The 26556-nt window shown below is 39.0% G+C and overlaps 1 protein-coding gene across 1 annotated transcript in view; it reads right to left on the reverse strand.

Annotated features, from left to right (window-relative positions):
• The window catches only part of LOC125239188 (pikachurin), a 98021-nt gene that overhangs the window by 11746 nt on the left and 59719 nt on the right, over window positions 1-26556 (reverse strand). Inside the window, exons 8-9 of the mRNA XM_048146709.1 lie at window positions 12842-13101; window positions 8629-8706 (exon numbers count right to left, since the gene is read on the reverse strand). Of these exons, the coding sequence (XP_048002666.1) occupies window positions 8629-8706; window positions 12842-13101 (338 nt within the window). The remainder of the gene's footprint in view (window positions 1-8628; window positions 8707-12841; window positions 13102-26556) is intronic.

Raw genomic sequence — 26556 nt, forward strand, 5'->3', positions numbered from 1 at the left:
GTCCGAGGTGTGCTACTGGTTAGAACGTGACCGTCATGGTGACAAAATAAATGATAGACAGCAGTCCATCTTAGCCCTTTTTTTTGACTGCGTGTCGATCGCAATGTAGCGTCAACGATAGCCTCGTCAGCTAGGCCCGAAACTCGTAAATACCTATTAGCACAGATCAAATAATACTAGTACAGATACCTAATCCCATACTAAAAATGGGCGCCGTCCTAAGTATTCTAGACCTGTAGGCTAAATTTAATCCACATTCAAAGAGCTAGATGGCGCTAGTAGCCACGCGTGGCCAACAAAACTCTTATCAGTATCCTACGTCGAAATAGTCATCAAACTGCAACATCTTGCGACATCTGTTTTAGCTATCACGCACTAAACCTATAACGTCACATGGACGTTTAAAGTCGAACATTACTAGATGGCGTTGCCGTGCGGCTTGTATGTGTGCTCGCCGCGTACGTATAATATACTCGCTCTGTCCGCAACACATGCAAGCGGAATTGAATGAACGAGATCCGCGGCGCCCCACCCCGCACCCCACGCCCCGCGCCCCGCGACCACGGCGCCGCGCGCCGGCGACCTTGAGTTGAGAGGCCCCAGCCCCCGACCAAAGGATGCATTGATTTGTTAAAATTTAAAGCACTCGAAAGCAGGCGCGTAGTTACTTAGAAATATAGAAATGAATATTATTACATTTCATCCTTAAGACGATACAGGAGGAGTTAATTCTCCATACAAACGCTCTTGACTATTTATAAGTACCTAGGTAGTACTTAGTTGCTGACGGCGTCGCGTCGAGGTCTTGGCCCACTCCGCCGCAGATCGGCGACCGAGCGCGCATTCGTGTGCGTTCGGAAATCCTAGCCAGTCGGCAATCGTCGCGTCTCATACTTCCATATCGATAAGGTTTGATTTCGCATGCATCGCATCGGTCGTGCATGTGGCAAATGTCGGAAGGATTTCAAAGGCAAAAATCAAAGATGGCGGCTTCAGTGTATGGGATATCGGTCCTACATCCGATATCGGATCGGATAATGTGAAAACGCACTAACGGTGAATGCTTAGGCCGTTTTCACATTATCCGATCCGATATCGGGTGTCAGATCGACATCCTACATCCGATAAACGCTTCCGATAGTGTCGGATGTAGGTCCGATAAAAAGCGTTGTTCCAAATCAATGAAGTATGATTTTGTATCAAAAAGTATTTAAAAAATGTTTTATATTTAATAATTATAAAGCACTATATTCCAAATATTATATTGTAAAATTAAAATAACGGCATAAAAAAATACTCAAGAGTGTCAGGCAAAATAAATAATTTTACATTCAATTATATCTACTAAAAGATGATAAAACTAGTATCCGCAATTCGGACCGATGCATTACAAACTTTTTTTTTCAATGGAAATTGTTCAACTAATTTGAATTTCGATCATTGGCAGCTGTTTAATAGACGACATTTTTGTCACGCACACTACTACAAACGTATACCTACATTATTAACGCACACAAACAAATATTATCGGCCGACACGACAGCTGAATATTCTACGAACACGCGAGCGGGAGCGAGGCTTCCGCGATTTTGGTGACGCAATCATAGACTAAAAAGTTAACCACGCAGATGTGCCATTTTCATTGTTCCTACTAATGTGTTTCACCTCTAATAGATTTGCGAAATATATTTATTTCAATTTGGAAAATTATTAGGTAACTACTTACTACTTTATGAATTATGTTACTATAATATAAAAAAAAGTTAATTTGTTTATTGATTGTTAATAGTTATTGAGTAAAATTGTATTTTTAGCACGCTCACTTTTTGCTGTTTTCTTTGGCCTGGTCATGAAAAAAGAGAACAATGGATACGCTTTGTCCAAAAAAACTGACCGCACTATATATATATTATTATATATATATATAAGTATATATTTGTATTTTAAAGAAGAAGATAAATCTTCAAGAAAAGAGCGTACACCCATCTTAAAGGCCGGCAACGCACCTCCAACACCCCTGGTGTTTCGGGTGTCCATGGGCGGCAGTGATCGCTTACTTTGTATTTTTTAAGTTGTAAATAAATAAATAAATAATTTTGACAGGCGGAATATAATAATGTCTCACATCTGATGGTGGACTTACTACTCTACGCGTAAATTACCGCTTCGCGCACTCCGCGCATCTGTCAGCTTGTGCAGAGTTTCCGTCTGGCAACGTCGCCTATAGTACGTAGTACATATAACTCAATGAACGGAACGCACACAATCGCACCGTTTCGTTGGCATTATACTGTAGAGTGTAGATAGTGGCAGCTCCATCTAGTGACAATATGCAATAAAATTTAGGTAGCTCGATACTGTCGCGCGCAGGTTGTTCACGTTGTTGCGTCATAGTCAGTAGCAATATATTACGTGATATTATTTCTTTGAAAATTTCTAAAATAATGCATTAAATTTGTGTTGTCATCGATGTTTGTATTTAATTTATAATGTACTTAATTTATGACGCTTCAAATACCTTTAAATCTCTATTAGGTTCGCGCACAAATTAAAATTGATGCTGATTCGGCGTAATTTATGGATAGCATGAGATTTATCGCTGATCTTTGAGATGCACCCCTCATTTTCATGCGTAGTCAAGATTTTCCACCTACGTTTTTTCTTATCTAACCGATTTATACCTTCGTATTTCGTGGGTGGTCAGTCGTAGACACAGACACCAACGCGATGCTCCCAAATATCTCCAAAAACTATACACTAACATAAAAACTCCTACTCTCACCATATATTATAGCTTTACTTAAAGTTGTCGTATAAGAAAACATTGTCCACAGGAAAATAAGATTTTAATTTCTAACAAGAAACAAAAATAAAACCAACTCCTTACAGTCCTTACCTGCCTAGATTTTGTCACGAAACTCAAACTTTCCTTTATAATAGCAGAGCGGGAACTTTAAAAGGATCAATAAACTATTCTCTTGTTACAGTATACTTTCAAAGGAAACTATATTTTACGTAGAAAACTTTTACTAGTCCAACTTCAAACTGAACAAGGAATAAATCGAAAATGGATAAAATTTAAAACGAATATTCCAAATAGGTACTTAGTTACCGATATTGTGATGAAAGCAAAGTTATTTTTGTGTAGAAGGTAATTCTATCTATTTATCTGTCTGTTACCTACCTCTTTACTCTTAGCCGTTTCAGATACAATTTCATTTACTTATAGCTGGTAAATTATAGTAGGTAGATATCAGTGGCGGCTGGTGAAAATTTCTGCTAGGCAACACGGAGCAAAAATAAACCTACCTTAACATTAGATACTTTACTAGTAATCAATTTTATGCTAGTATGGACGAGCCGCTGCTGGTAGATATAGTTGAACGCCGGGGATGAATATATTATTATGATCGTTAAATTACGTTTAAATAGTCATCCTCATCTTTTTTGCAAAAATATATTATATAATGTAATTACAACAAAGGTACATACTTACGGTCAACCAGTTGCCGAACCAAACCTCGGCCACTCTGGAACCCTATCTTATTAACATACATCGTCTATGCCATACATTGAAGTCACAAAGATTCCATTAGGTACCTACTGATGTTAAAGAGATAGCTTCAAAGATTAGTAATAAGGGAGGCAAATGTAACTGGTCCATTTTTCAATTTTTTACAATGGTTGCATTATTAAATAGACTAGAGTGTCCATCCGGTTATATATGGCAGGCGTGTTCAGTGGATACATGTAAAACTCAACAATATAATAATAATGGAGAAAATGGATTAGTTACAATTGACCCCTAGTCGAGATTTGCCCCGCTGTACCTTAATTTAATTGACCTTAGTTTGGTTTGTGAACGCGACGCACTGCATAAATAATGACTGAAATTACATGCAGACGCCACATTAATCGACATACTGATAGACAGCCTAATTGTTTACTACATAGTAGGTTTCTATTAATAAATTAAAACGTAAATTAAATCGTTAGACCCATAATGGGAAATAGAATATTTAGCATAGTTATTTTTTTTTTATTCGTAACTTTTTCTGAAAAATACCATACACCTGCGATAGATGTTAGTTCAATTGCTGTTAGTTTGATATGCGATTGACATTTCATAGTTTTGACACTTAATCGTAAAGCCCGTTTCACAACAGCAATTGAAGTTAACATCTATCGCAGGTGTATCGATTTTTTTTAGAAAAAAATACAAATTTTAGAAAACTAACTATGCCATTCTGTTTCCTATAATGGACCTAACTATATGCCGAAGTCAACGGAATTCAATAAAAACACGCTGTATTTAACCCAACGTTTCGTACGTGACATTACGTTCGTGGTCACAGGCAGACTAGCAGGGAGTTGTATTATATATGTATTCTGTGGTTGTATTGTATTAACATCTTAGAGCTGTACGAGTTTTTCGAACTTGGGCTATTCGGCAATAGACGAACGACCAGGGGGCAGATTTTTGAATCTCGGTCATTCGATTTCGTGAAATTCGTTCAATAATGTCTCCACTACCAGCTATTTAAATTCTACTAACAGATTCGAAAGTCGTCCTTTTTCAAAAATAGCATTACGTCGTTTTCCACATACTTTCGAACGGCGAATTCGTGCGTTCCTAATTCAAAAATCGATCCCCAGCAGCGGATCATCCCCAGCAGCATCACGCAACGGTCGTGTCAACTAAGCTGTATGCTCAATGAGCTAACAGCTGCGCCACGTCCGCTGGCGGCATGTCCGCTCTCTAGTATTATTATGCTCTGCAGGTAGTCCTCAAATAAAATGGTCAATATTTTATTCAGGAACTCGTTTTCAGTTTCAGAATTGCCTCTGAATTCAATGAGCGCCGCGGGCCTGATTGGGCTATTTGAAACTACGAAGTTTGCTAGTTCGTCCAACTGCCAATAATAGTTTGCAAACTCTGTTTTATCCATTTTCATAAAATAAGAGACATTCAACACTAAGACGGAAATTAGTGTTTCTGGCTTTGAGTTTTCTTCTAAAAGCGTATTCGTTTTGTCTGTTCTTATTTTTATCTAAAATTTCTACGAAATCTTGCTCATATGAAGTACTCGTAATAGTACCTACGGAAAGTAACGGTGTAGATACATCTCACATGTAGATGATGTGAGATGTATGGTGTAATATTCGTACTTTATGGATAAATATTAAATACTAGCTGTTGCCCGCGGCTTCGCTCGCGTTAGAAAAAGACAAAAAGTAGCGTATGTCACTCTTCATTCTTTCAACTATCTCCACCTAAACAATCACGTTAATTCGTCGCTCCGTTTTGGCGTGAAAGGCGGACAAAAAAACATACACACACACTTTCCCATTTATAATATTAGTATGGATAATTGGATACCTAACTCTAAACTATGTAAAAGGAGTTCATACAAGAACATTTATATAAATGTTTATCGGTGTAATAATACGTGAACGCTACTGTATTTCAGCAACCCACATAGAATTATCAACCTACACCCTAAACTAAGCTATATCTTATTTAATTAACAAAACTACTTGCAAATCATATAAACCTACATTCACATTCTCTACACCACAGACAACCCTTTAAATACCAATCTGCAATATTATTTCTAGTCCTAGTTTCCAAGTGTCTCAAATAAATGACTCGGACTAATTAAATATAGTTCTCCCACGACACACGTAAAGTTTTCCTAAATCCAAACTATTTTCAACTCTAAGGATATGAAAACTAATATTACACAAGTTACCTTAAACCCAATAAAACTATGCTCGCTTTAACTTAAACTTTGTTTACAGAGAGTTAGAAGTTAGAATGAAATGTGTTTGTCTGGTCTGAGTTGATAAGTGCGCGTATGAAGTTTTCATTTAGCAGAGTATATTGTGAGGGATAATTAAATGAAAACATGGCTTTTGAATTCATATTTTAAGTAGCTTTACTAAAATTGTTTTGGAAAATCCAACTCCATTTTACTATTTTCTTTTGAGATACACTAGTAAGAGAATAATAATATTAATTACCATCACTGGCTTTTCCCCACGACTTTGCCTACTTTCAGAGGGAGCTAATAAAGCAGAAGTTTTAAAATAAGTACCGCAATGTACTGAAACTCGCATGCGAGTTTTCGTATCATTTACACGCTAAGGTAAGTCATCCGGCCCTGACACATTTAAAGGAAGATCTCTCACATGCCACTCGAAATTTTTACGTGCCATTATTTGCTTCTCAGATTGGTCTAAATATCACACACATGAAATTCGCAATATCAATTGAAAAAAAAGTTTCCTAATTAATTTAGTTAACGATATAGGTAAGTAGTTAAGTACATACAAAAAACTGTTTAGATAAGCAGCGTTTCCAATCTGTCTACTTAGCACGCTGTGCAAAATTCCATACAAAATGAGTCCGAAAGTTTACGCGTTTAGTACACTCATGTTACGCCGTGGCTTGCGTGCGACGTATGCGAAATCAAACCTTATCGATATGGAAGTATGAGACGCGACGGCGACGGTCGCGCGACCGTCGCCCACGCAAGACACGGCGTTATACTTTTTAAAAGTTAAATAAAAATGCAGCTGAAAGCAAATCGGTGCTTTCCAATGCTTTGGTATGAACTTAAAGGAGTACTAAAAAAAGTGAATTCTGAAGTGAACTTAGTCGACTACTTTTCATGACTTTACTCATTTTCCGAAGTGTGCGGAAGAGCCGAAGTAGGTACACCGGTAGGAACTCGTCGGTAAGAATTTCCATTGGTGATTTTTCACAACTTTGATACCGGCAATTGATTAGGGTTGTCACTTTCGAGTTTAATTGATTAAAGACATGTAAAAATGAGGAGGAACACTGACATTTTATCCCGCCAGGCGGCGCCTGTGCAAGTGTCTAGGCATGTCACTGTCATTTATATGTGTGAGAGAGAAAAAATACCACCTTCTCGCTCTCACGTATGAAATTCTTTACCTGTGCAATGGACCAATAAGGTGGCGCCATCTGTCATAACCTTTGAGCGTGCCTCCTCATTAAATGTATAAGGTTCTCTCCTCTCCTAACGCTAGGGAGGTCCTAAACCAGGGAGCCTAGTCAAGATGTCAATAAATTACGTCACGAAAACGAATTTCAGGAAAGAAAGTTAGAAAAATATTTTCGTTGCAAACACACTTCAACAAAACAGTCAGGTACAGACAATGAAATAGCAGTTTTCTACTCTATTAGAAACTAATCCTTTTCTTGGATGTCACATTTCTAATCTAACCTAATAAACTTTTCCATCAAAAATTTTTTCGTGTGTATTTACGTAAAAAATATTGATTTTAATTTCATAATAGGTTAATGTTTCTTGATGCCACACCAATTGACAACATTTCATATTTTCGACTACTTCTTTTTATTGTTTGGTTTGAAAGAACTCAAAACTAAAAGATACACGTATTTTTTTATTTTTCCAAAAACTGCTATTTTAATGCGAAAATCCCTTTTTATTACTACTTCGAACAGAAAGAGCGTAAGTTACAAACGTCAAGACACAGCTTCGTGACGTCACATGTGTTGTTTCATACACCTAAGAAAACGACAAAATCATTCCTAAAAAAAAAGTTTTAACAGTCAGCTTAAACAGTCCGGTATGTCTGACTGTCAAGTGTCACTGTCAACCACTAGTGAATGACTACAAATCATAGACTAAGCCATGATTTTTTTAAATATCTTTGCTACGAACTGTGATAAGTTTCACTGTCAAACTCAAGTGACATCCCAACTGGAAGATTTTTTTGATATAGTGGCTGCTCTAAATCAGCTATTTGACGTCACTTCCCCTTTAAACTATTTTTAAGATTTTTTATACTAAAAATGCGGAAAAAAAATAAAAAAAATGATTTATGTGATCTACAAGCGTATATCTCGAAATGGTTTTCGATTTAGGGACATTGAAAATTTTGAAACGTTGTCAATTGGATGCCACAAATAGAGCGCGGACGCGACAGGCCCAGAAGGAGATGGAGGAATGACCTAGACACCTTCCTCATTAACTAGCCGGAAGGGGCACTAAACCGGTAGTCAATGGAGGTTAAGGGGAGAGGCCTTTGCCCAGCAGTGGGACCACAGATGTCAGTGGGACACTACTATAGACTACGTAAAAACATATATTTAATTAATGGGCGCAGTAATACAAAGAGTGGTCGCAGTTACTCCTACAAATTATTTTTAGAAAATCGACAACCGACAACCCTAAGTCTTTTTTAAACTTTTTTCTAAAGTCTGGAGGAGAGGAAAGTCCCGCTAATGAACAGATGCCTTCAGCGGGCGATTTAATGTAGACCTTTGTGCCGGTCTGCATTCGGCTCTATTGAATTTTCTTCCTTTTTGAAATTTCTCAGCTTATTCAACGTTAAGGATTAAGTGTGAATTATATTTATAAAGGGTACACTTTGAACGTATTGAAGAGTTATGAACGCGTATTGTACAAGTACTAATTTTAGACAATATCGTTGTAAAATCTACCTAAATCACATAAATAAATTGTGGGTTTTTACCTAACTACCTACCTCTACTGATCTGGATGCATTCGGCAGACATGTTCTGCCCAATCCCTCTCCCTCTTAAATATGACAAGTAATTTGACATTTTACCTGAATATCGAGCCACGACAGAGCAGAGTTGCCAAGCCCCGGCAGCCGCAAATACGAAGATCCGTTGAAACGTGGCACCTGTAAACAATAACAAATAAAATGGATTTCTTTTATTTCAATATTTATTTAAAAAAAACGTATTGGCACGTTTTGAAAAACCGCGACTACAGCATACGATACGAAATTTAAATTAAAAAAAAAATCCCGATATAGTTGACCAAATTTCTATCAAATGGCTAAGAACACTCCCGGCTAATTCAGCTTTCAAACCGAAAAAAAAAACTAAATCGGTTCATCCGTTCGGAAGCTACGATGCCCCATACAGACAGAGACACGCAGACAGACAGACCGACAGAAAGACACGTCAAACTTATAACACACACAAAGTATCGCAAAGTACGACAAGTTGGACACTCACACTACGGCAAGTTTGAAACACGTTTCGTACACTCCCACACAAATCAGTTTAATATTTTCGCGTCAAACTTCGCAGGCCCTTGCGGTGCATTACAAATTAGCGGCATTAATAATGGCGGGGCAGTTTTTAATTAGACCAGGGTACGTAGCGGAATGCACAAACGCTCACGAAACGAAACGCTCGTAGATATCTATCTCTATCGCTCTTTCGTATTGGCGTGACAGAGCCAGACTACCTTTCGCGGCGTTTCGTTTTCGTTTCGCATCGTAGAAATTCCATTCGGCTGCAGGGACAGGGTACGTAGCCAAAGGTACAAACGCTCACGATAATATCTGTTTCGTAGCTATCTATCTCTATCGCTCTTGCGTATTGGCGCGACAGTCAGACTGCATTTCTGTCGGAGTCTGACGTCAACGATTGTCATTTCGGCTAGGCTAGGCCGGCAGAACTGAGATATATCTTACCTTCGCAGTTTCACAGTTTTTTGAGTAATAAGTCTTACGGCCCGGCCACGACATTGGTCTAAGCGCGACAGCGGTGAGCGGCAGCCATACGTGCGAATGAAAAGTCCCATCGCTGTGTCTCCCTCCAATGTATGGCCGCCGCTCACCGCTGTCGCGCTTAGACCAATGTCGTGGCTGGGCCGTTAGGGACCCACTATCAGATTGCCGGACGTCGGCCTGTCGCAGTAAAAAGTGACAGCCTGAGCAACTGACTGGCCGTTATCGTTCGGTGGTCCAGTAAATTGATAGCCTAGTTGGGTTCCTTTATATATCTATTATCTACTTTAGTCTTAAAGCAACCACAGAGTCACACTGAGGTATTAAGTATAGGTGATTTTTGATCTCAAATTTAAAAAGTACATATGTTCAATTTGTTTTAATTATCAATGAACATCTATGCATGTCAACAATAAATAGAGACATAAATCATAACTCTGACTATATAAGAGCCAGGAAGCGTTACCAAATAGCTTTATTTGACGTTCATAAGCGCATTGTAATATGCCTACTTGGAAATAAATATTTCACAACCACAGAGTCACACTGAGGTATTAAGTATAGGTGATTTTTGATCTCAAATTTAAAAAGTACATATGTTCAATTTGTTATAATTATCAATGAACATCTATGCATGTCAACAATAAATAGAGACATAAATCATAACTCTGACTATATAAGAGCCAGGAAGCGTTACCAAATAGCTTTATTTGACGTTCATAAGCGCATTGTAATATGCCTACTTGGAAATAAATATTTCATTTCATTTCATTTCATATTTCATTTCATTTCATTTCATTTCAAAACTTCAATTTTATTATTACACCCTGTATAAATACTCAAGACACATTTAATTTTCGGAAAGTGTACTAGTGTAGGTTTCAAACTTCCAGAGCGGAATACCTGCTAGCTTAGAGAAATTCAACTTCGCAACCTCAGAATTTGCTCAACACGTCAAACAATGTTAAAATGTAACTAGGAGACCTATTCTGTATTAGAGTTTTCTTTAAATTAATTTTGGTTTAATATGAAACGAGTCGAGTGTCAAAGCTCATTATTTGACGCATCAGTAAGTTTGAGAGAGATGCATTGCTAAATAAAATAAAATAAATATATAAATAAATAATAAAATTACAATCATGGACAGAAAGCACCCATGGAAATTTATGTAGATCTCACCAGTGCAAATATTGATAGAAATCCCGTGTGACTTAAACAGCTGGATTTGAAGTAAATATATCAAAAATTAGCTCCAGATACGATGTATACTGGCCCGAGAAAATATCCAATGTACACCTATAGAGACTCTGCAATGAAACCCCGATCGACCAACAGATCAAGCGGCGGAAATGGAGTTGGATTGGGCGCGCACTCCGAAGGGGCCCTGACTTAAACCCTCACCTTTTAGACTGGAACCCCCAAGGAAAAATAAAAAGTTGCCGTCCGAAGCAAACTTGGCGACGGACTATTATTGCAGAGGCTAAGGCTACTCGATAGACTTGGAGCGAATTGAAGCACGAAGCTCAAGACCGATCGAGGTGGCGGCGCACTGTGGACGCCCTCTGCCCCACCTAGGGGATATAGGACATTAAGTCAAAGTAAGTCAAGATACGATATTTAACGGATATGCAGTGTTGCAAATCACTTATGATATTTCTTAAATAAAGCGACTTTGTACGATTTTGGCCGGTAGTATCATCTGCTATCGCGAAACATTTTTACGTTTCGTTTGGAGTATCACATTTGTCAAATTGGATGGGACCGGTTGCATTTCATCAGCCACAGTCAGCGTTAGCGGCCTACTCTAACTAACGAGTTACTGACATGGGTCAGTAACCCGTCGTATTTAGAATTGTTACTACTACTACTACTATTGCCAAAATTGTTTGTTACAAATAATAAATAAAATACATATTTTTGACCTTTTTTCTGTATTCACAGCTTGGTTGCTGACTGTACTATGGGTGCTAAGTGACGATATACATACTTAAATAGATAAATACATACATATATATACACAGAAAACATCCATGACTCAGAAACAGATATCTGTGCTCATCACACAAATAAAGACGACCGACGAAATAATGACGACCGGTCTGGCGCAGTCGGTAGTGACCCTGCCTGCTGCGCCGCGGTCCCGGGTTCGAATCCTGGTAAGGGCATTTATTTGTGTGATGAGCACAGATATTTGTTCCTGAGTCATGGATGTTTTCTACGTATATAAGTATTTGTATATTATATATATCGTTGTCGTTGTTGAGTAACTGCAACACAAGCCTTCTTGAGCTTACCGTGGGACTCAGTCAATCTGTGTAAGAATGTCCTAATTTTTTTTTTTTTTATAAATGCCCTTACCGGGATTCGAACCTAGGACCGCGGCTTAGCAGACAGGGTCACGACTGAGCCAGACCGATCATCTCACTGTTGCATAAAACACTCTTTATATGATGTAAGGTGTAATCCGCCCGGTAAGCGAAAATGTCTGTCTTGGGAGGTGCCGGTCTTCCTTTAAGTTACATCATAGATTAAATATAAGAAGATCATACCATCCCATACATTAAAATGCGACCGCCTAAGAACGCGCATACACTACACCACACATAGATGGCGTCACAAAAAATGCCTTGTCGATCGATTGTTGGCGCCATCTATGTGTGTAATATGCGCGTTCTTATTCGGTCGCATTTTAATGTATGGGATGGTATGATCTTCTTATATTTAATCTACGGTTACATCTAAGACCGAGATAGACGAGACGAGTCTATCTACGAGCGAGATAGTGGCCGTCGTCTGGAACTTGCCATAGTGGTATCAAAACACCCTAAACGACCCTAACCATACCAAAGTGTTTAAGCAGAACCGTTCTCAACAGTGCTACCGTAAAAGTTGGCAGCCAGCTCCCCGCGATGCGTTACATTATAAATGTGGCACATTTATAACAGGGCGTTTGTTTTTAATAAGCTGATGAAATGCGAGAACCGACCATTAATTTTTGGGGATGTTTTGTGCCTTGTGCTTTTTGACGTCGTCCAGAAACGAAATTTAAAATTAAAAAAATTAATTATGCAAAATTCTTTTGATTTTATGTTTGCGGCAGGATTTTTGTTTGAATTTACCGCTCCGATATCGGATGTCGGAAGGATTTCAATAGAAATCATAATCGAGCATAAATAACGCAGTGACTTCAGTCTCTGTCTAACATAACACTATCTTCCTTCTTCTACCTGATAATAATTCTTAAAAAAATCATCTAATCAAATTCCGAAACAGTAGAAAGTATGCACAGTCTCACCTTCAAGTCCTGCGTGATCTCGCACCGCGCGCCCTTGTACCCCAGCGGGCACAGGCACCCGCCCCCCACGCACCCGCCCCCGTGCTCGCACTCGCATTTCTTCACCAGCGAGTTGTCCAGCAGGTTGTGCTCCTTCGCCGAGTCTCGCATCACCAGGTCATTGTCCTCGAAGTGCACTATGTCGTTTATGTCGTAGATTGCGTGGTTGGTTTCGCTGGTGGTTTCTGGAGACCATGGTGCGAGGGTTGGCGCGCATTCGGCTGTGGACAAATGGGATTTTAATTAATAAAATACACAAAATCGGTTAAACATAAATAATAAAATCAAAACAATTGGACACATTTAACTAGAGTTATCATCTGAGAGTATTTTACCGAATCAAGTTTAGTTCTGAGAACGGTATTGAACGCTGTATTTCCCAGTAAATATTTTCAGAATAAAGTAAACCCCTGTGAAGATTAACAATTCGGCGAAAACATTAAACATCGTACCATTTACTCATCAACGTAACATTTATTAAATTTTATAGCAGGACCCAAAACGTATCGAAATTAATCCTTTTTTAACAGACGCCATTAAAAGATCTTGTAAAAATACATGAAAAATCCGCCTACTCTCTGCCTTGTCTTTTAAAAAGTACCATTATTAAGCTTTTCTTTCAATAATTTTCTAACCCCCGTGAGTCTTAACAACTCCAAAGCTTGAAAGCCCCATTGAAGCTTGCTTAGAGCCGGCAAACTGAAAAGCTTCTTCTGCTCGATTACAACCTTTTAAAGCTTCCGATTCTAATGCGATCGCTTTAAGCTCTGAGCAATCGAAGCGATTTGGAAAAAGTTTTCTTAAGAATTGTAATAGCTTAATATTGCAGTGATTTTTTAATTGAAAGGATTGTTCTGATGTAATGTATTCGTCGGCCTAGCCAGAGTGACAATAGTTGACGCTACGTGGCCATCGAAACGCAACTGGCTCCGTCGTATACATATAATAGAGAGCTAATTGTAGTAGTAGTAGATACTGGCTACGATACGCTACGAGGCTTAGGTACCTAAGCGTTTGTGACGTTGCCTAGATACCTACCCTGATCATAAGTGTTTAGTTTCCCACTTGCACCAACCACTTAACTCAGGGTCCACTAAGTGGCTGTCAACTGTCAAATTCCATATAAAATGGTGGGTTAACCCTCCATTTTCGTTGGTGCAAGTGGCCCTAAAGTAATTACTACTACTACTACCACAAAAACCTTCCTTAATGTCTAAATGCATTAAGTCCGCCATTTGTACATTTTTTTCAATTGTACAATAAAGTTTAAATAAATAAATACCAGACCAGTGAACTGTGCGTCAGCACCTCACAAAAACATAGCAAAATTGGCACTATTTGAATACAAAATTCGCTCTGAAACCACAGGAATAATGCCAGTGGATTTTAAAACCCGCCAATTCTCCTATACCTACTAGTAAGTTTCTAAAACGTAAGAGAAATAATACCATCTCATTACGTATACACATCTCATCGATAGTATCTGGTTTCCGTAATCCAATCTCGGAACTATTCTTGAAATCCGTATCGATGAGGAACAAAGGCTGACATAGCATTAGCGTGCTCGTGTGTATGACAAATCATTAGGTATTCGGATCCCGATCTTGGGGCGGAGGCGAAGTGTGGGCGGGTGTTGTCTAAATTTATAAGTAAACAGGTATGCTTTGAAACAATCAAAGTAGAAATATTCATAAAAAACATTGAACCTACTTACAAAATAAAACTTAAAGTAATAAATTAAACTACCTAAAAATAAAACTTCAAATAATAAACCTGGCCCCGTAGCCGGATGACATTTCTCCGAGGCGAAACGAAAACGAAACGCCGCGAAAGGTAGTCTGGTTCTGTCGAGCCAATACGCAAGAGCGATAGAGTTAGATATCTACTAGCGTTTCGTTTCGTGAGCGTTTGTGCCATTCGGCTACGTAACGTACCCTGTACCCATCACGCAGGCAGCATTCCCGCGCTGTATCGCGATTGCAATCATTTGCACGAGAAAACTGCCCGCGCGAGGGTCCCACGTTGTCGCCCCCAACTGGTATGTTTTGGTTAGATTACAGTGGTGTTAATGTATTTTGTAGGTGGTTTAAAACTATTTTTAACCTGATGTCCAAAGGTGCTTTCCGGCCTAGCCAAAATGACAATCGTTGACGCTAGATGCCGATCGAAACGCAGTCTTTGAGCTGTCGCGCCATTACGGAAGACCAATTGATACGAAAACGATATGTGGCGAACCTCTTTTGAATCCTCCTTAGATTGCCTCCGCCTACGAACGCAGGCTGCTAAGATAATTTATATACTCGTTGTCAAAAACTGACATATGTTATTCTAGATTTTAGATTTGTCCAATCGTTCAAGTTATTTTGCTAATTATTTACTCTAAATAGTAGTTCCACAGATGAGAGTTTGTGCATTTGGCTATTTGGATGGATTTATTTAGTTTAATGTTTTACAGTTAGGTGCTTAATATTTCCTCGTGTTGTGTGCAGTGGTATATTTTGTTTTACCTACATGCCTTGAAATTTCGCGTTTTGAACAATATTGGAAATTTACGCTTACGCGGATATTAATATCAATTGGCAAGTGCAGTTAAACAACAACTTTGCCCTTTATGACTATGTCGTATTGGTGCGAGATAGGTTTTACGCGAAACATGAGAAAATCTGGTAAACTCAAGAGTATACAAAAGTAAAATGACTACTGGAGTAAACTCACAGCAGTTTTTCCAAAATGACAGGTAAATCACTTAACTTCAGCCACTTTTTAGAAGTTTTTAGCAGTTAAGTGATTGAAAGAAAGCAGAATTGTTGTCGTGTTGATTCATGTGATTATTAAATTTATTACTTATAGTATTTGTAATATACATGTGGTAATTTTCCGCTTACAATGAAGCCCCACCCTCTTACGTAAACACTACATTTATTTTGTCATTACGTTGCTCTACGCGCGTCTGCTTGTCAGTCAATGTTAACATCGGAGCGATGTATTTCTGAATGAGGGAGCTGAAGGGATTTCTGTATTCGTTAGTTAGTATACGTTCAGTTCAGTTTGAAATTTGTAGTATCGGGTTTCTCTAAAAGGAGCAAATATTTTAACATACTTCTTAGACCAGCTTCATTTGTCTTTGAATGTTCTTTTCTAAATAAAATATATCTAAACTTTAAGGTTTTAATAATGATTTGTAATTATACTTTCGGGACAGTCGAAATGTTTTCTGTATAATTCGAATGAAAGAGGGAAAAAGAGTACCTAAAATAACCAAAACTTTGATTTTCGCTGCTGTTAATAGCCAAAAACAGCTCCATTTCAATGGCTAAAAAATGTAGGCAAAGAGCGCTATAGTATTTTATGCAACAGGCGTTTAAAGGAGGTCAAAAAAGACGAGTGGCGTGGGTAACAATTTGAGGCGAAGCCGAAAATTGTTATTAAGACGCCACGAGTATTTTTTGATTCAGTTAAACACCGTTGCATACAATACTTTTTCTACGATCATACACTTAGTTTTTAATAGTTTTCTTGAATAAATTTCGTGACTGTTTCACACTGTTTCCTGTATTTTGACGCAAAGGTTTGCACTGTCAACTCAGCTACCCAAAGTGCGCAGTATCGTTATAACAATGCGTTGCCATGGTTACAGAGCCAAACAATGCGTTTTCAGTTTTTTCGATACTGCGCGCATGCGCGGAAAGCCGGCGGACGCTGGCTTTGGGGAATAGACTGTTATGAAGGGTTTTAAAGATCTATGCACGACCCTGTAAATGACGAATAACAGTTCGGGAGTAGAAAAAAATGAAAAACAACCTAAACATCAATTCTATCAATAAAATTACACTATGTCGAATTACTAAAACAGCGACATCGGAAATTTCACACGAATAAAAGAATGTTTTTCCGCGAGTGGATTGAAAGAACGATAAATCTTCACTCCGTCGTTCGGAGTTCGTCGATCGAGAGACATTTATCACTGATCATATCTTTTAAGTCTGTTTCATGTCACATCTGGTCACTTGGTGGTTCAAATTAACAGTGATGGTTTGTCAGTACAGTCATCATTATTTATCAGGTAATTTTATTACATGTTTTTAAAATGACATGTATTTTATGTAAATGAGTAATACTTAACCAGAAAATTAAGAAACACACACAGACCAGCAGCAGACTTTATCAGTTTTTCTAACGTTTCGGTTCAAAAAGCGCCAAATCTCCGTAAGTAAGACGTCTATCTATGAAGACTAGTAGTTTGAAACTGATATGGTCATTGGTCACAATCGCTAACTCTTACAAGTAGTAAGTAAGTATTAACGTATACTTCGCTATCCAAAAACATGAAAAACGTCTAAACAAACAACTTTCATTGGGAAATTTCGATTCCCATTCAAAATATGAATAATTTCCATTGATTTTTTTGTGGTTAGGTACTTACCTAATTTAGCAATTTCCAAAGCTTTCCAATGGCAATCAGTATAAATATACATTACCAATAAGCAATCAATTTACCGAAGTACCTCCATGATTAAAGCGTCCAGGGTAAAATTATCGGATACAGCGAAAGTAATCAGGCTAAAAATCCCCAAAATCCCTATCGACTTCCAGACGACTTTAGAACGTTTCAGTCCCTAAGTAACTTTAATTTTCGTTAACAGCCCCTGTCCAAAAGCCCTAAAATTTACTTGATATTAGAGCATTTTCTAGAATAATTTAAGTGAGGATCGTGGCTAAAAAATCTTTCAATGTTTTGAAATCGTGATCATTTATAATTAATGGTATTTTATGCAACTGGAGTTTAAAGGAGGTCAAAAAAGACGAGTGGCGTGGGTAACAATTTGAGGCGAAGCCGAAAATTGTTAATAAAGACGCCACCAGTATTTTTTACTCGGTTAAACACCGTTGCACATACAATACTTTTTCTACCATGCACTTAGTTTTTCATAGTTTTCTAGAATAACTTTCGTGAAATTCACAGTTTCCTGTATTTTGACGCAAAGGTTTGCACTGCCAGCGCTCGAGCCAGCTGCCCAAAGCCACCCCGTCGCCGCCTTACCGCGCACGCGCGTCGTAACGTTATAACAATGCGTTGCCATGGTTACAGAGCCAAACAAATCTTTTTCAATTTTTCGTTACTGCGCTGACGGGGCTGGCTTTGGAGAATAGACTTTTATGTAGGGATTTAAAAATCTATGCACAACCCTGTAAATGACGAAAAACAGTTCGCTAATAAAATAATGATGTTTCTTAGGGATCTGTAGCCAAAATGGCAAAAACGGAACCGCAGCGGTTATCTGAATTTAAAGTCAGAGAGGGTTGTTTCAGAAATACTTTTGTTTTTGGAGACCAACATAGCAGGAAAATAGGTATTCTTGTACAGGCTGCATCTGACACGCTCTTATGCCTCTAGAAATATAATTATGTCAGATGTTTCTGTTGCTTTTTTGTGCGATGTTATTGCCGATAACTGTACCTATAGGTACGTAATGTACAGTGAGCTGCAAAAGTGCATAACGAATTTAAATAAATAAATAAATATACATATTATAGGATATTCTTACACAGATTGACTGAGGCCCACGGTAAGCTCAAGAAGGCTTGTGTTGTGGGTACTCAGACAACGATATATATAATATATAAATACTTAATATATAGAAAACATCCATGACTCAGGAACAAAATATCTGTGCTCATCACACAAATAAATGCCCTTACCGGGATTCGAACCCGGGACCGCGGCGTAGCAGGCAGGGTCACTACCGACTGCGCCAGACCGGTCGTCAAAATCAATGCATACAATAAAAATAAATTTATCAAATATCAATGCATACATTCATTCATAATTTCTCCTTCCATTTTTGCAGCTCACTGTACATAATCTACGGTATTGTTGTTTGATATCCCTAAAATACACTTGAAAATACCAAACTCTCGCAATCATTAATAGCAATTTAAACTGAAACTACTATCCATCAGAAACTCGACAAGTTCTCTTTAGTCTGTCTTTATTACCAGTCGGCTTAGCCAAAGTGACAATCGTGGACGCTACGGTGCAATCTAAACGCAGTCTGGCTCTGTCGCGCCACTACAGAAGAGCAATAGAGAGAGCTAGCTACGATATGCTCACGAAGCGTACGATTGTCATGTTGGCTAGGTATCTAGTTGAGAACTCGACGAGTTTCAAACTTGTGTGAATGCATAATATTGATTAAATGAATTTTAGCTGACTTGAAACAGTAACTTAAGACGTCTAAGAGAAGAAACTAAAATGTTTTAAAATATTGAGTTCAGAACATGCGTGTTCTGGGATTTTAATTTATTTGATGAAAGATTTATTAACCGTAGCACTGATTTAGTAGAAATTTTACAGAAAATTGAGCGTGACATATCACTTTAAATATGCAATTTTAAATATGCAAACTTCATCAGTGATATCTAAATTTTGAATAGCCACTAGGTACTCAATGCTATCAGGACATCACAGTCAGCCAAAGAGATGTCCCCAAAGTCAACCCCCCAGTTGAAAGTTACGCCGAAGATTCAGTGCAGATTACAAATTTGGAACTTTCGACGTTGCCTTGTTACTTATTAGTTCAAAGAGGAGAGGAGCATGTTAACGATCATGAATATTGTTTTGTGGTAGGTGCGTTTGCGGAGTCTGGGTTAATACAACATACAACATAATTAGTTACATATAATCACGCCCGTATCCCAAAAACTAATAAAGCTTCAGTGCCACTCTTGGCAAATAAGGGGTTAATATTAATAACATGGTAAGTTGGAAGCGCTGGTAGCCTAGCGGTAAGTACGTGCGACTTTAGTTCCGGAGGTCGCGGGTTCGAACCCGGCTCGCACCAATGAGTTTTTCGGAATCTATGTGCGAAATGTCATTTGATATTTGCCAGTCGCTTTTCGGTGAAGGAAAACATCGTGAGGAAACCGGATTAATTCCATAAGGTCTAGTTTACCCTTCGGGTTGGAAGGTCAGATGGCAGTCGCTTTCGTAAAACTAGTGCCTACGCCAAATCTTGGGATTAGTTGTCAAAGCGGACCCCAGGATCCCATGAGTCGTGGCAAAATGCCGGGATAACGCAAGGAGGATGAAAGTTGAAAGGAATTTCCATCCTTATTTTTTTGTTGACACCACCATATCTATAAATGGACCTTATTCGGTTAAAATGTACCGTAATAAATAATAATGATAATTTTCTAATGTAATCCTAATGTTATGTATTAGTAGCTTTTTTGTTTCTTTAATATTTGCACATCGTTTAACCACGATAGAATACTGTGACTGAATATTCTTACAAGAACAACCTGTAACTACAATTAAGTATTCTTGCAAATAAATGATTGATTGATTGATTGTTCAACTTTCGTATGAATATCGGTTTTTAAAGAAACAACACTATTTTGTCTTTAGCTTCCGGTGTGTTTAGCCCGGCACTAATCATTTCCGGTAGCCATTACCTCACATTCTTTTCGCTCTCGATCTAACTTGCGAACGCGTCGCTGCATTAAAATTGCCATTTATTGCTAATTAAATAGTTAAAGTCACATTTTCCCAACAATTATCGTTAAATTAAGTTTAAACTCAGTGCTAGTCACATTATCAAAGTGGACAGGAAGAAAGCTCTGCTCCAAGAACAGTTCTGGGCTCGAGGAGACGGTAAGCCGGGCCCGCACGTGCGCCTTGCATACCAAGGCTGATGGTAAGCGAGCTGAAACCAACCCACTGGAACCTCATGCTAAAAGGTATGTGACATATGCACTGTTTTTTTCCCCAGTAAGTGTTTTGTTTAAATCTCTAAAATTTCGAGTTATCTTTGTCAATTTCGTCTTAAAGATATTTTATTAAATTACAGTCCGCTCAATTAGTTCATCATTAAACATTTGTTCCTTCGGCCGGATCCGTTGAAAAGTTACCTATTTTTAGTAAAATATCAAATTTGTCGTGTCGTAATATTTTTCTAATAAATTGGTGGGTAAAACTTTTAATTCTCGATTCGGTTAATGGCTGACCGGAAGTGTGACTTTTATAGTAGAATTTAGTTAGGTTGGTAGCAGTGTGACAGTTCGTTCAATCCGCTCATCTCGTTCGGTCTTAGTCTATGCTTTGGTGTATGGCAACAATTCGGTTGTCATCTCATCTGTCATTGTCAAAGTCAACAAGTTAATTTAATTGAGTAACGTAAACTGTTTATTTATATTTTCGTTCTCGTTTTTCGATAAATCAACAGTGATTATTACGTGAAAAATGTCGGACATTGATGTGAGCAATAGAGACGTTGACATGGATAGGGTTGAACGCAATTACGCGGTTATGCGGTTAGAGTTAATCTTTGATTGTATAGATTTAGAGGGTTATGTCGCGGCCGACTTAAACCCAATAGTTGAAGACTTTCATCGTGCCCAAAAGGCTATAATGAAGAAAACAAAGGATGTAAATACGGAGTTCTCGGTTACTGTCGATTTTGAACAAAAAGTAAAGTCAATCTTGACAAGGTTAAGGAAAGCTGAGCCTGTCATTACAAGCAAACATGAAACTGTTGACAAACAAGATAGTAGTGATAATAATTCAGCGAAGTTACCTAAAATTGTTGTGAAACCATTTGATGGCTCCTTGCACAATTGGTTGTCATTTAAGGAACTCTTTGATTCTTTAATTCATAAAAGGAATATTTCGAACATTGAAAAGCTGCATTATCTTATGACATCGTGTCAAGGTAAGGCTTTAGATTTGATTAAGAATTACCCAATTTCGGACAACAGTTACATGGATGCTTACAATGCTTTAAACAATTTTTACAATAGAAAACGGCAAATTGCCTTTGGGTACTATGAAAAGATTTTACTTTGTGAACAGGTGAAGACCAAGTCTTCAACTGAATTAGAAAAAGTTCATCGTGTGTTTAGAGAAACATTACAAGTGTTAGAAAGGTTCGACTTACCCGATAAAAACTTTATGTTATTTCATCTGTTGTGGGGAAAATTGGACAAGGCGACTCGGGAGGCCTTCCTCCTCGAGTTCAATTCCAATGAAATTCCAAAGTTTGAATTGCTACAAGAGTTTGTTGAAAACAAGTCCGCGCTCTGGAAGTAACGGAGGTTAAGCCCGTAACAAGTGCCAATAAAGGTAAAGGCAAGGTAACACTAGTTGCCACACAACAAAATATATGTGTTTTCTGTACTGAACTGCATAACTTAGAAAATTGTAAAAAATTTAAAGTTTTAGACACTTCGGAGCGGTTCAAGGTGGTGAAAAACAAGGGCTTGTGTGTTTGTTGTTTCTCCAAAACTCATAAAGTTAAACAATGTCGATCGGATTGTCGGTGCAGTATATGCGGTTGTTCCCACAACACTTTATTACACTTTGGAAAAGGGAACCGGCTTCGCCAGAGGCTGAACCAGCACCTCAGCCAACGGTGAGCGGTTTAAATAGCAAAGTGACTTTGACGTCGGTCCAAAGTAATGGATTAGTTTTATTTGCTACTGCTCGGGTAGCTGTTCGGGATAGTTCAGGTAATTATCAAATAGCTCGTGCTCTTTTGGACGGTGCTAGTGGTGTCAATTTTATTTCCCATGACTGTGCTCGAAGATTAGGTTTACAGGTAGATGATACTAGCGAGCCAATTACTGGAATTGGACTATCTGAAGTTGCACCTAAGGGTATGTTATCATGCTCTGTTAAACCTATTGGATCAGAAATGGTTAATTTTGACTTCCAAGCGTCAGTGCTTCCAGTTATCTGTCCGGAGCAACCATACTATAGAGTCAATACATCGGAATGGCATCACATTCAAGGTCTACCTCTCGCTGACCCTGACTTTGCGAAGCCGGGCCCAATAGATTTACTCTTAAATGCAGAGATCTTTGCATCTTCCATTTTAAGTGGTAAGAAGGAGGGCCGGAAGGGGCAGTCAAAGGCTTTGGAGACTGTTTTCGGATGGGTTCTGATGGGTGACTGTTATGCCTCTCGTACACAATCTTTCACTAATTGTCGGAAAGATTGTTTTTTCGTGTCGAATGCTTCACAATCAAACTTGTCGCTGTCGTTGGATGATTCTCTTAAAAGGTTCTGGGAACTAGAAAATATTTGTGGTCCGAGTAAACCTATCTTGTCGAAAGAGGATCAACTATGTGAAGATAACTTCCGTGCAAATTATTGTCGCACGAGTGAAGGCCGGTTCGAGGTACCTCTACCTTTCGTCGATCCTTCGAACAAGCCTACCTTTTCGCACACTCGTGAAATTGCAATGCGGAGATTTTTTTCGTTGGAACGCAAGCTTACAAAGCATGCGGATTTTCGTAAAGCTTATGCCTCCTTTATGGAAGAGTATGAGGTCAGTGGTCATATGGAGCAGGTTGCGCCGCCTGTCTCTAGTGTCGGGAATTTTAATTACATCCCACATCATGGTATTTTGCGCCCCGAATCTGTCAGTACACCTCTGAGAGCCGTTTTTGACGCAAGTTGTCGTGACAGCAATGGGATTTCGCTTAATGATACACTACTAGCTGGACCTAAGTTACAAACTAATATTTTTGATGTCCTTACTAGGTTTCGATGGCATAAAATAGTCTTTACGGGTGACATAAAGGCCATGTATCGTCAAATCCTCGTGCCAAACGAGGACGCTGAGTATCAGCGGATATTGTGGCGACCTTCGACTGACGGCCCAGTTAAAGACTATCGTTTGCGGACGGTAACTTATGGTGTGAAATCGGCTCCGTATCAAGCTTTGCGCACAATAGCACAGATAGCGGAGGAGACTGCTGACTCCTATCCTGAAGGGTCACAAGTGCTTGGGAGAGACATTTATGTTGATGATGTCGTGACAGGCGCTGACTCTATTGAGCAAGCTTTAAAAATTAGATCAGATTTATCTGAAATTTTGTCGTCGGGTGGGTTCCATTTGAGAAAATGGACCTCCAACCATAAAGGTTTTATCGTTGACCTTCCATCTTCTGAGTTGTATTCGAGTGATTTTAAACATTTTGATGAACTTTCGGATTTGTCCCTTAAAATATTGGGATTGTTATGGCGTCCACAAACAGATTCGTTCCAATTTGAGGTTGCAACACCACGTGATCAGAAATGTACTAAACGTACTATTTTATCGAATATAGCGCGCATATATGACCCGCTAGGATTCTTATGTCCTGTCACGTTTCACGCTAAATATTTAATGCAGGTCTTGTGGTCATCTGGGGTGCAATGGGACGATGATGTTCCAGAAGCAATCACATCAGAATGGATGAAATTTACCGATCAACTTCCGTCGTTGAAATCTGTCGTTATTCCCCGTCGCATCATCCATTCGTTTGTTTCATTACAATTGCATGGATTTTGTGATGCGTCGGAGCGTGGTTACGCTGCTGTCGTCTTCTGTCGTGTCGATGACACACAAGGCTCTACTTTTGTAGAGCTTTGCTGTGCCAAAAGTAAGGTTGCGCCTCTGCGTAAATTATCAATTCCTCGATTGGAACTGCAGGCTGCCGTGTTGTTGGCAGACCTGATGCAGTCAACACAAGAGGCATTAAAACCTCTCTATGTTGTTCAGGAAATATTTGCATGGTCAGACTCGACCGTAACGTTAGCTTGGATCAAGTCGTGCCCTTCACGCTGGAAAACATTTGTTGCAAATCGTGTGAGCCATATCCAGGATCTTGTTGCTCCTGATCGCTGGCGTCACGTCAGTACACACCACAATCCTGCTGATGCAGGATCCAGGGGGTTACTGCCTGAAGATTTGGTAGAGTGTGATATTTGGTGGAAGGGTCCGTCGTGGTTGGTAAAGGAAGAGAAGGATTGGCCTTGCTCACCTTTGCACGATCCAAGCAATGACTGTATTGTAGAGGAACAACGTATTTGTAGCTTACTCGTGACGGCCGATCCTAACTTAATTGATGAAGTCCTTAGCAGGTTCTCCTCGCTTTTCACATTAAAGCGTGTGTTAGCCTACTGTTTCCGTTTTTTACGGTCAGCTAAGGATGGAAAAGTTGTCGGATCTCTACAGTCAGCTGAAACCACTGCAGCTCTCATGTTTTTAGTAAAACATGTGCAGCTCACTTCGTTCAGTGTAGAGATCAATCAATTAAGGGAGGATCGTTTGAACGCATTGCCAAAGGGTTTGCGCAAGCTTTCATTATTCATTGACAGTCAGGGTATTGTCAGGGTGGGCGGTCGCTTGGCAAATTCTCCTATTAAATTTTCTGTCAAACATCCCATTTTATTGCCTCGCTCCCACCGACTCACTATTTTAATAATTGACGAATATCATAAAAGATTTTTACATCCAGGTGCCCAAACTTTACAAAATTTACTTGCGCAAACGTTTTGGATTTTGTCGCCAAAGCGAGCAATTCAGGCAGTGATTGGAGGCTGCGTGAAATGCTTTCGTGCCAATCCCTCTGCGGCATCTCCGCCGCTTATGGGAAATTTGCCTACTTTTCGCGTCTCGCAAATTAAACCTTTTTCGAGTGTCGCCATTGATTATGGAGGACCATTTGATATCGCTTTCGGTCGTGGCCGTGGTGCGAAAACGTACAAAGGTTACATCTGTGTTTTTGTATGTACTAGTACCAAAGCCATTCACATAGAGCTTGCTTCAGAGTTGTCGACAGAAGCTTTCCTCTGTGTTCTTAAACGGTTTGTCGCTCGTCGTGGTCGATGCAGTAACATTGTCTCTGACCAGGGTAGGAATTTTGTGGGCGCTAGTAACTATCTTGGTTCACTCATGAAAGGTGCTGCTGATGCCCAAGAAATTAAATTCTCGTTTAACCCTCCGGGTACGCCTCATTTTAACGGATTAGCTGAAGCCGGGATACGCTCGGTTAAGACTCACCTCGCACGGGTTGTAGGTAATCAAAGGTTAACCTTCGAGGAATTTTATACAATTCTGACTCAGATTGAATCTATGCTCAACTCTCGTCCATTGACACCTCTTAGCTCGGATCCTAGTGATCTCTCAGCCTTAACTCCAGGCCATTTTTTAACTCTGGAACCGTTGTCGATTGTCCCAGAGGAAAATCTTGTAGATAAAAAAGTAAGTGTCTGTAATCGTTGGAAAATGATACAGAAAATGCATCAAGACTTCTGGCGTAGATGGCACGCTGAGTACGTCCATACTCTACAACAGAGGACTAAATGGAATAAAGTAAATACAAACATTGTCGTGGGTTCCTTGGTCTTGTTGATTAACGAACAGACAAGCCCTTTAAAATGGCCTCTTGGGCGCATCGTTGCTCTACATCCCGGAGTTGACGGTGTCTGTAGAGTGGTCACAATTCAAACTGCTACTGGTCAGTACAGAAGACCAGTTGTGAAGCTGTGTCCTTTACCACTTTCAAATTAACTTTCGTCGTTCTAGTATTATCACTTAGTTTAACATTATAGTTTTTAAGTAGTTTGTCGAACTCTAGCACTATTTGTAGAGTAAATATTGCATATTTAGGTGAGCGGTATGTTCAACTTTCGTATGAATATCGGTTTTTTAAAGAAACAACACTATTTTGTCTTTAGCTTCCGGTGTGTTTAGCCCGGCACTAATCATTTCCGGTAGCCATTACCTCACATTCTTTTCGCTCTCGATCTAACTTGCGAACGCGTCGCTGCATTAAAATTGCCATTTATTGCTAATTAAATAGTTAAAGTCACATTTTCCCAACAATTATCGTTAAATTAAGTTTAA

Source organism: Leguminivora glycinivorella, chromosome 2, assembly GCF_023078275.1.
Source record: "Leguminivora glycinivorella isolate SPB_JAAS2020 chromosome 2, LegGlyc_1.1, whole genome shotgun sequence".
Lineage (NCBI taxonomy): Eukaryota > Metazoa > Arthropoda > Insecta > Lepidoptera > Tortricidae > Leguminivora > Leguminivora glycinivorella.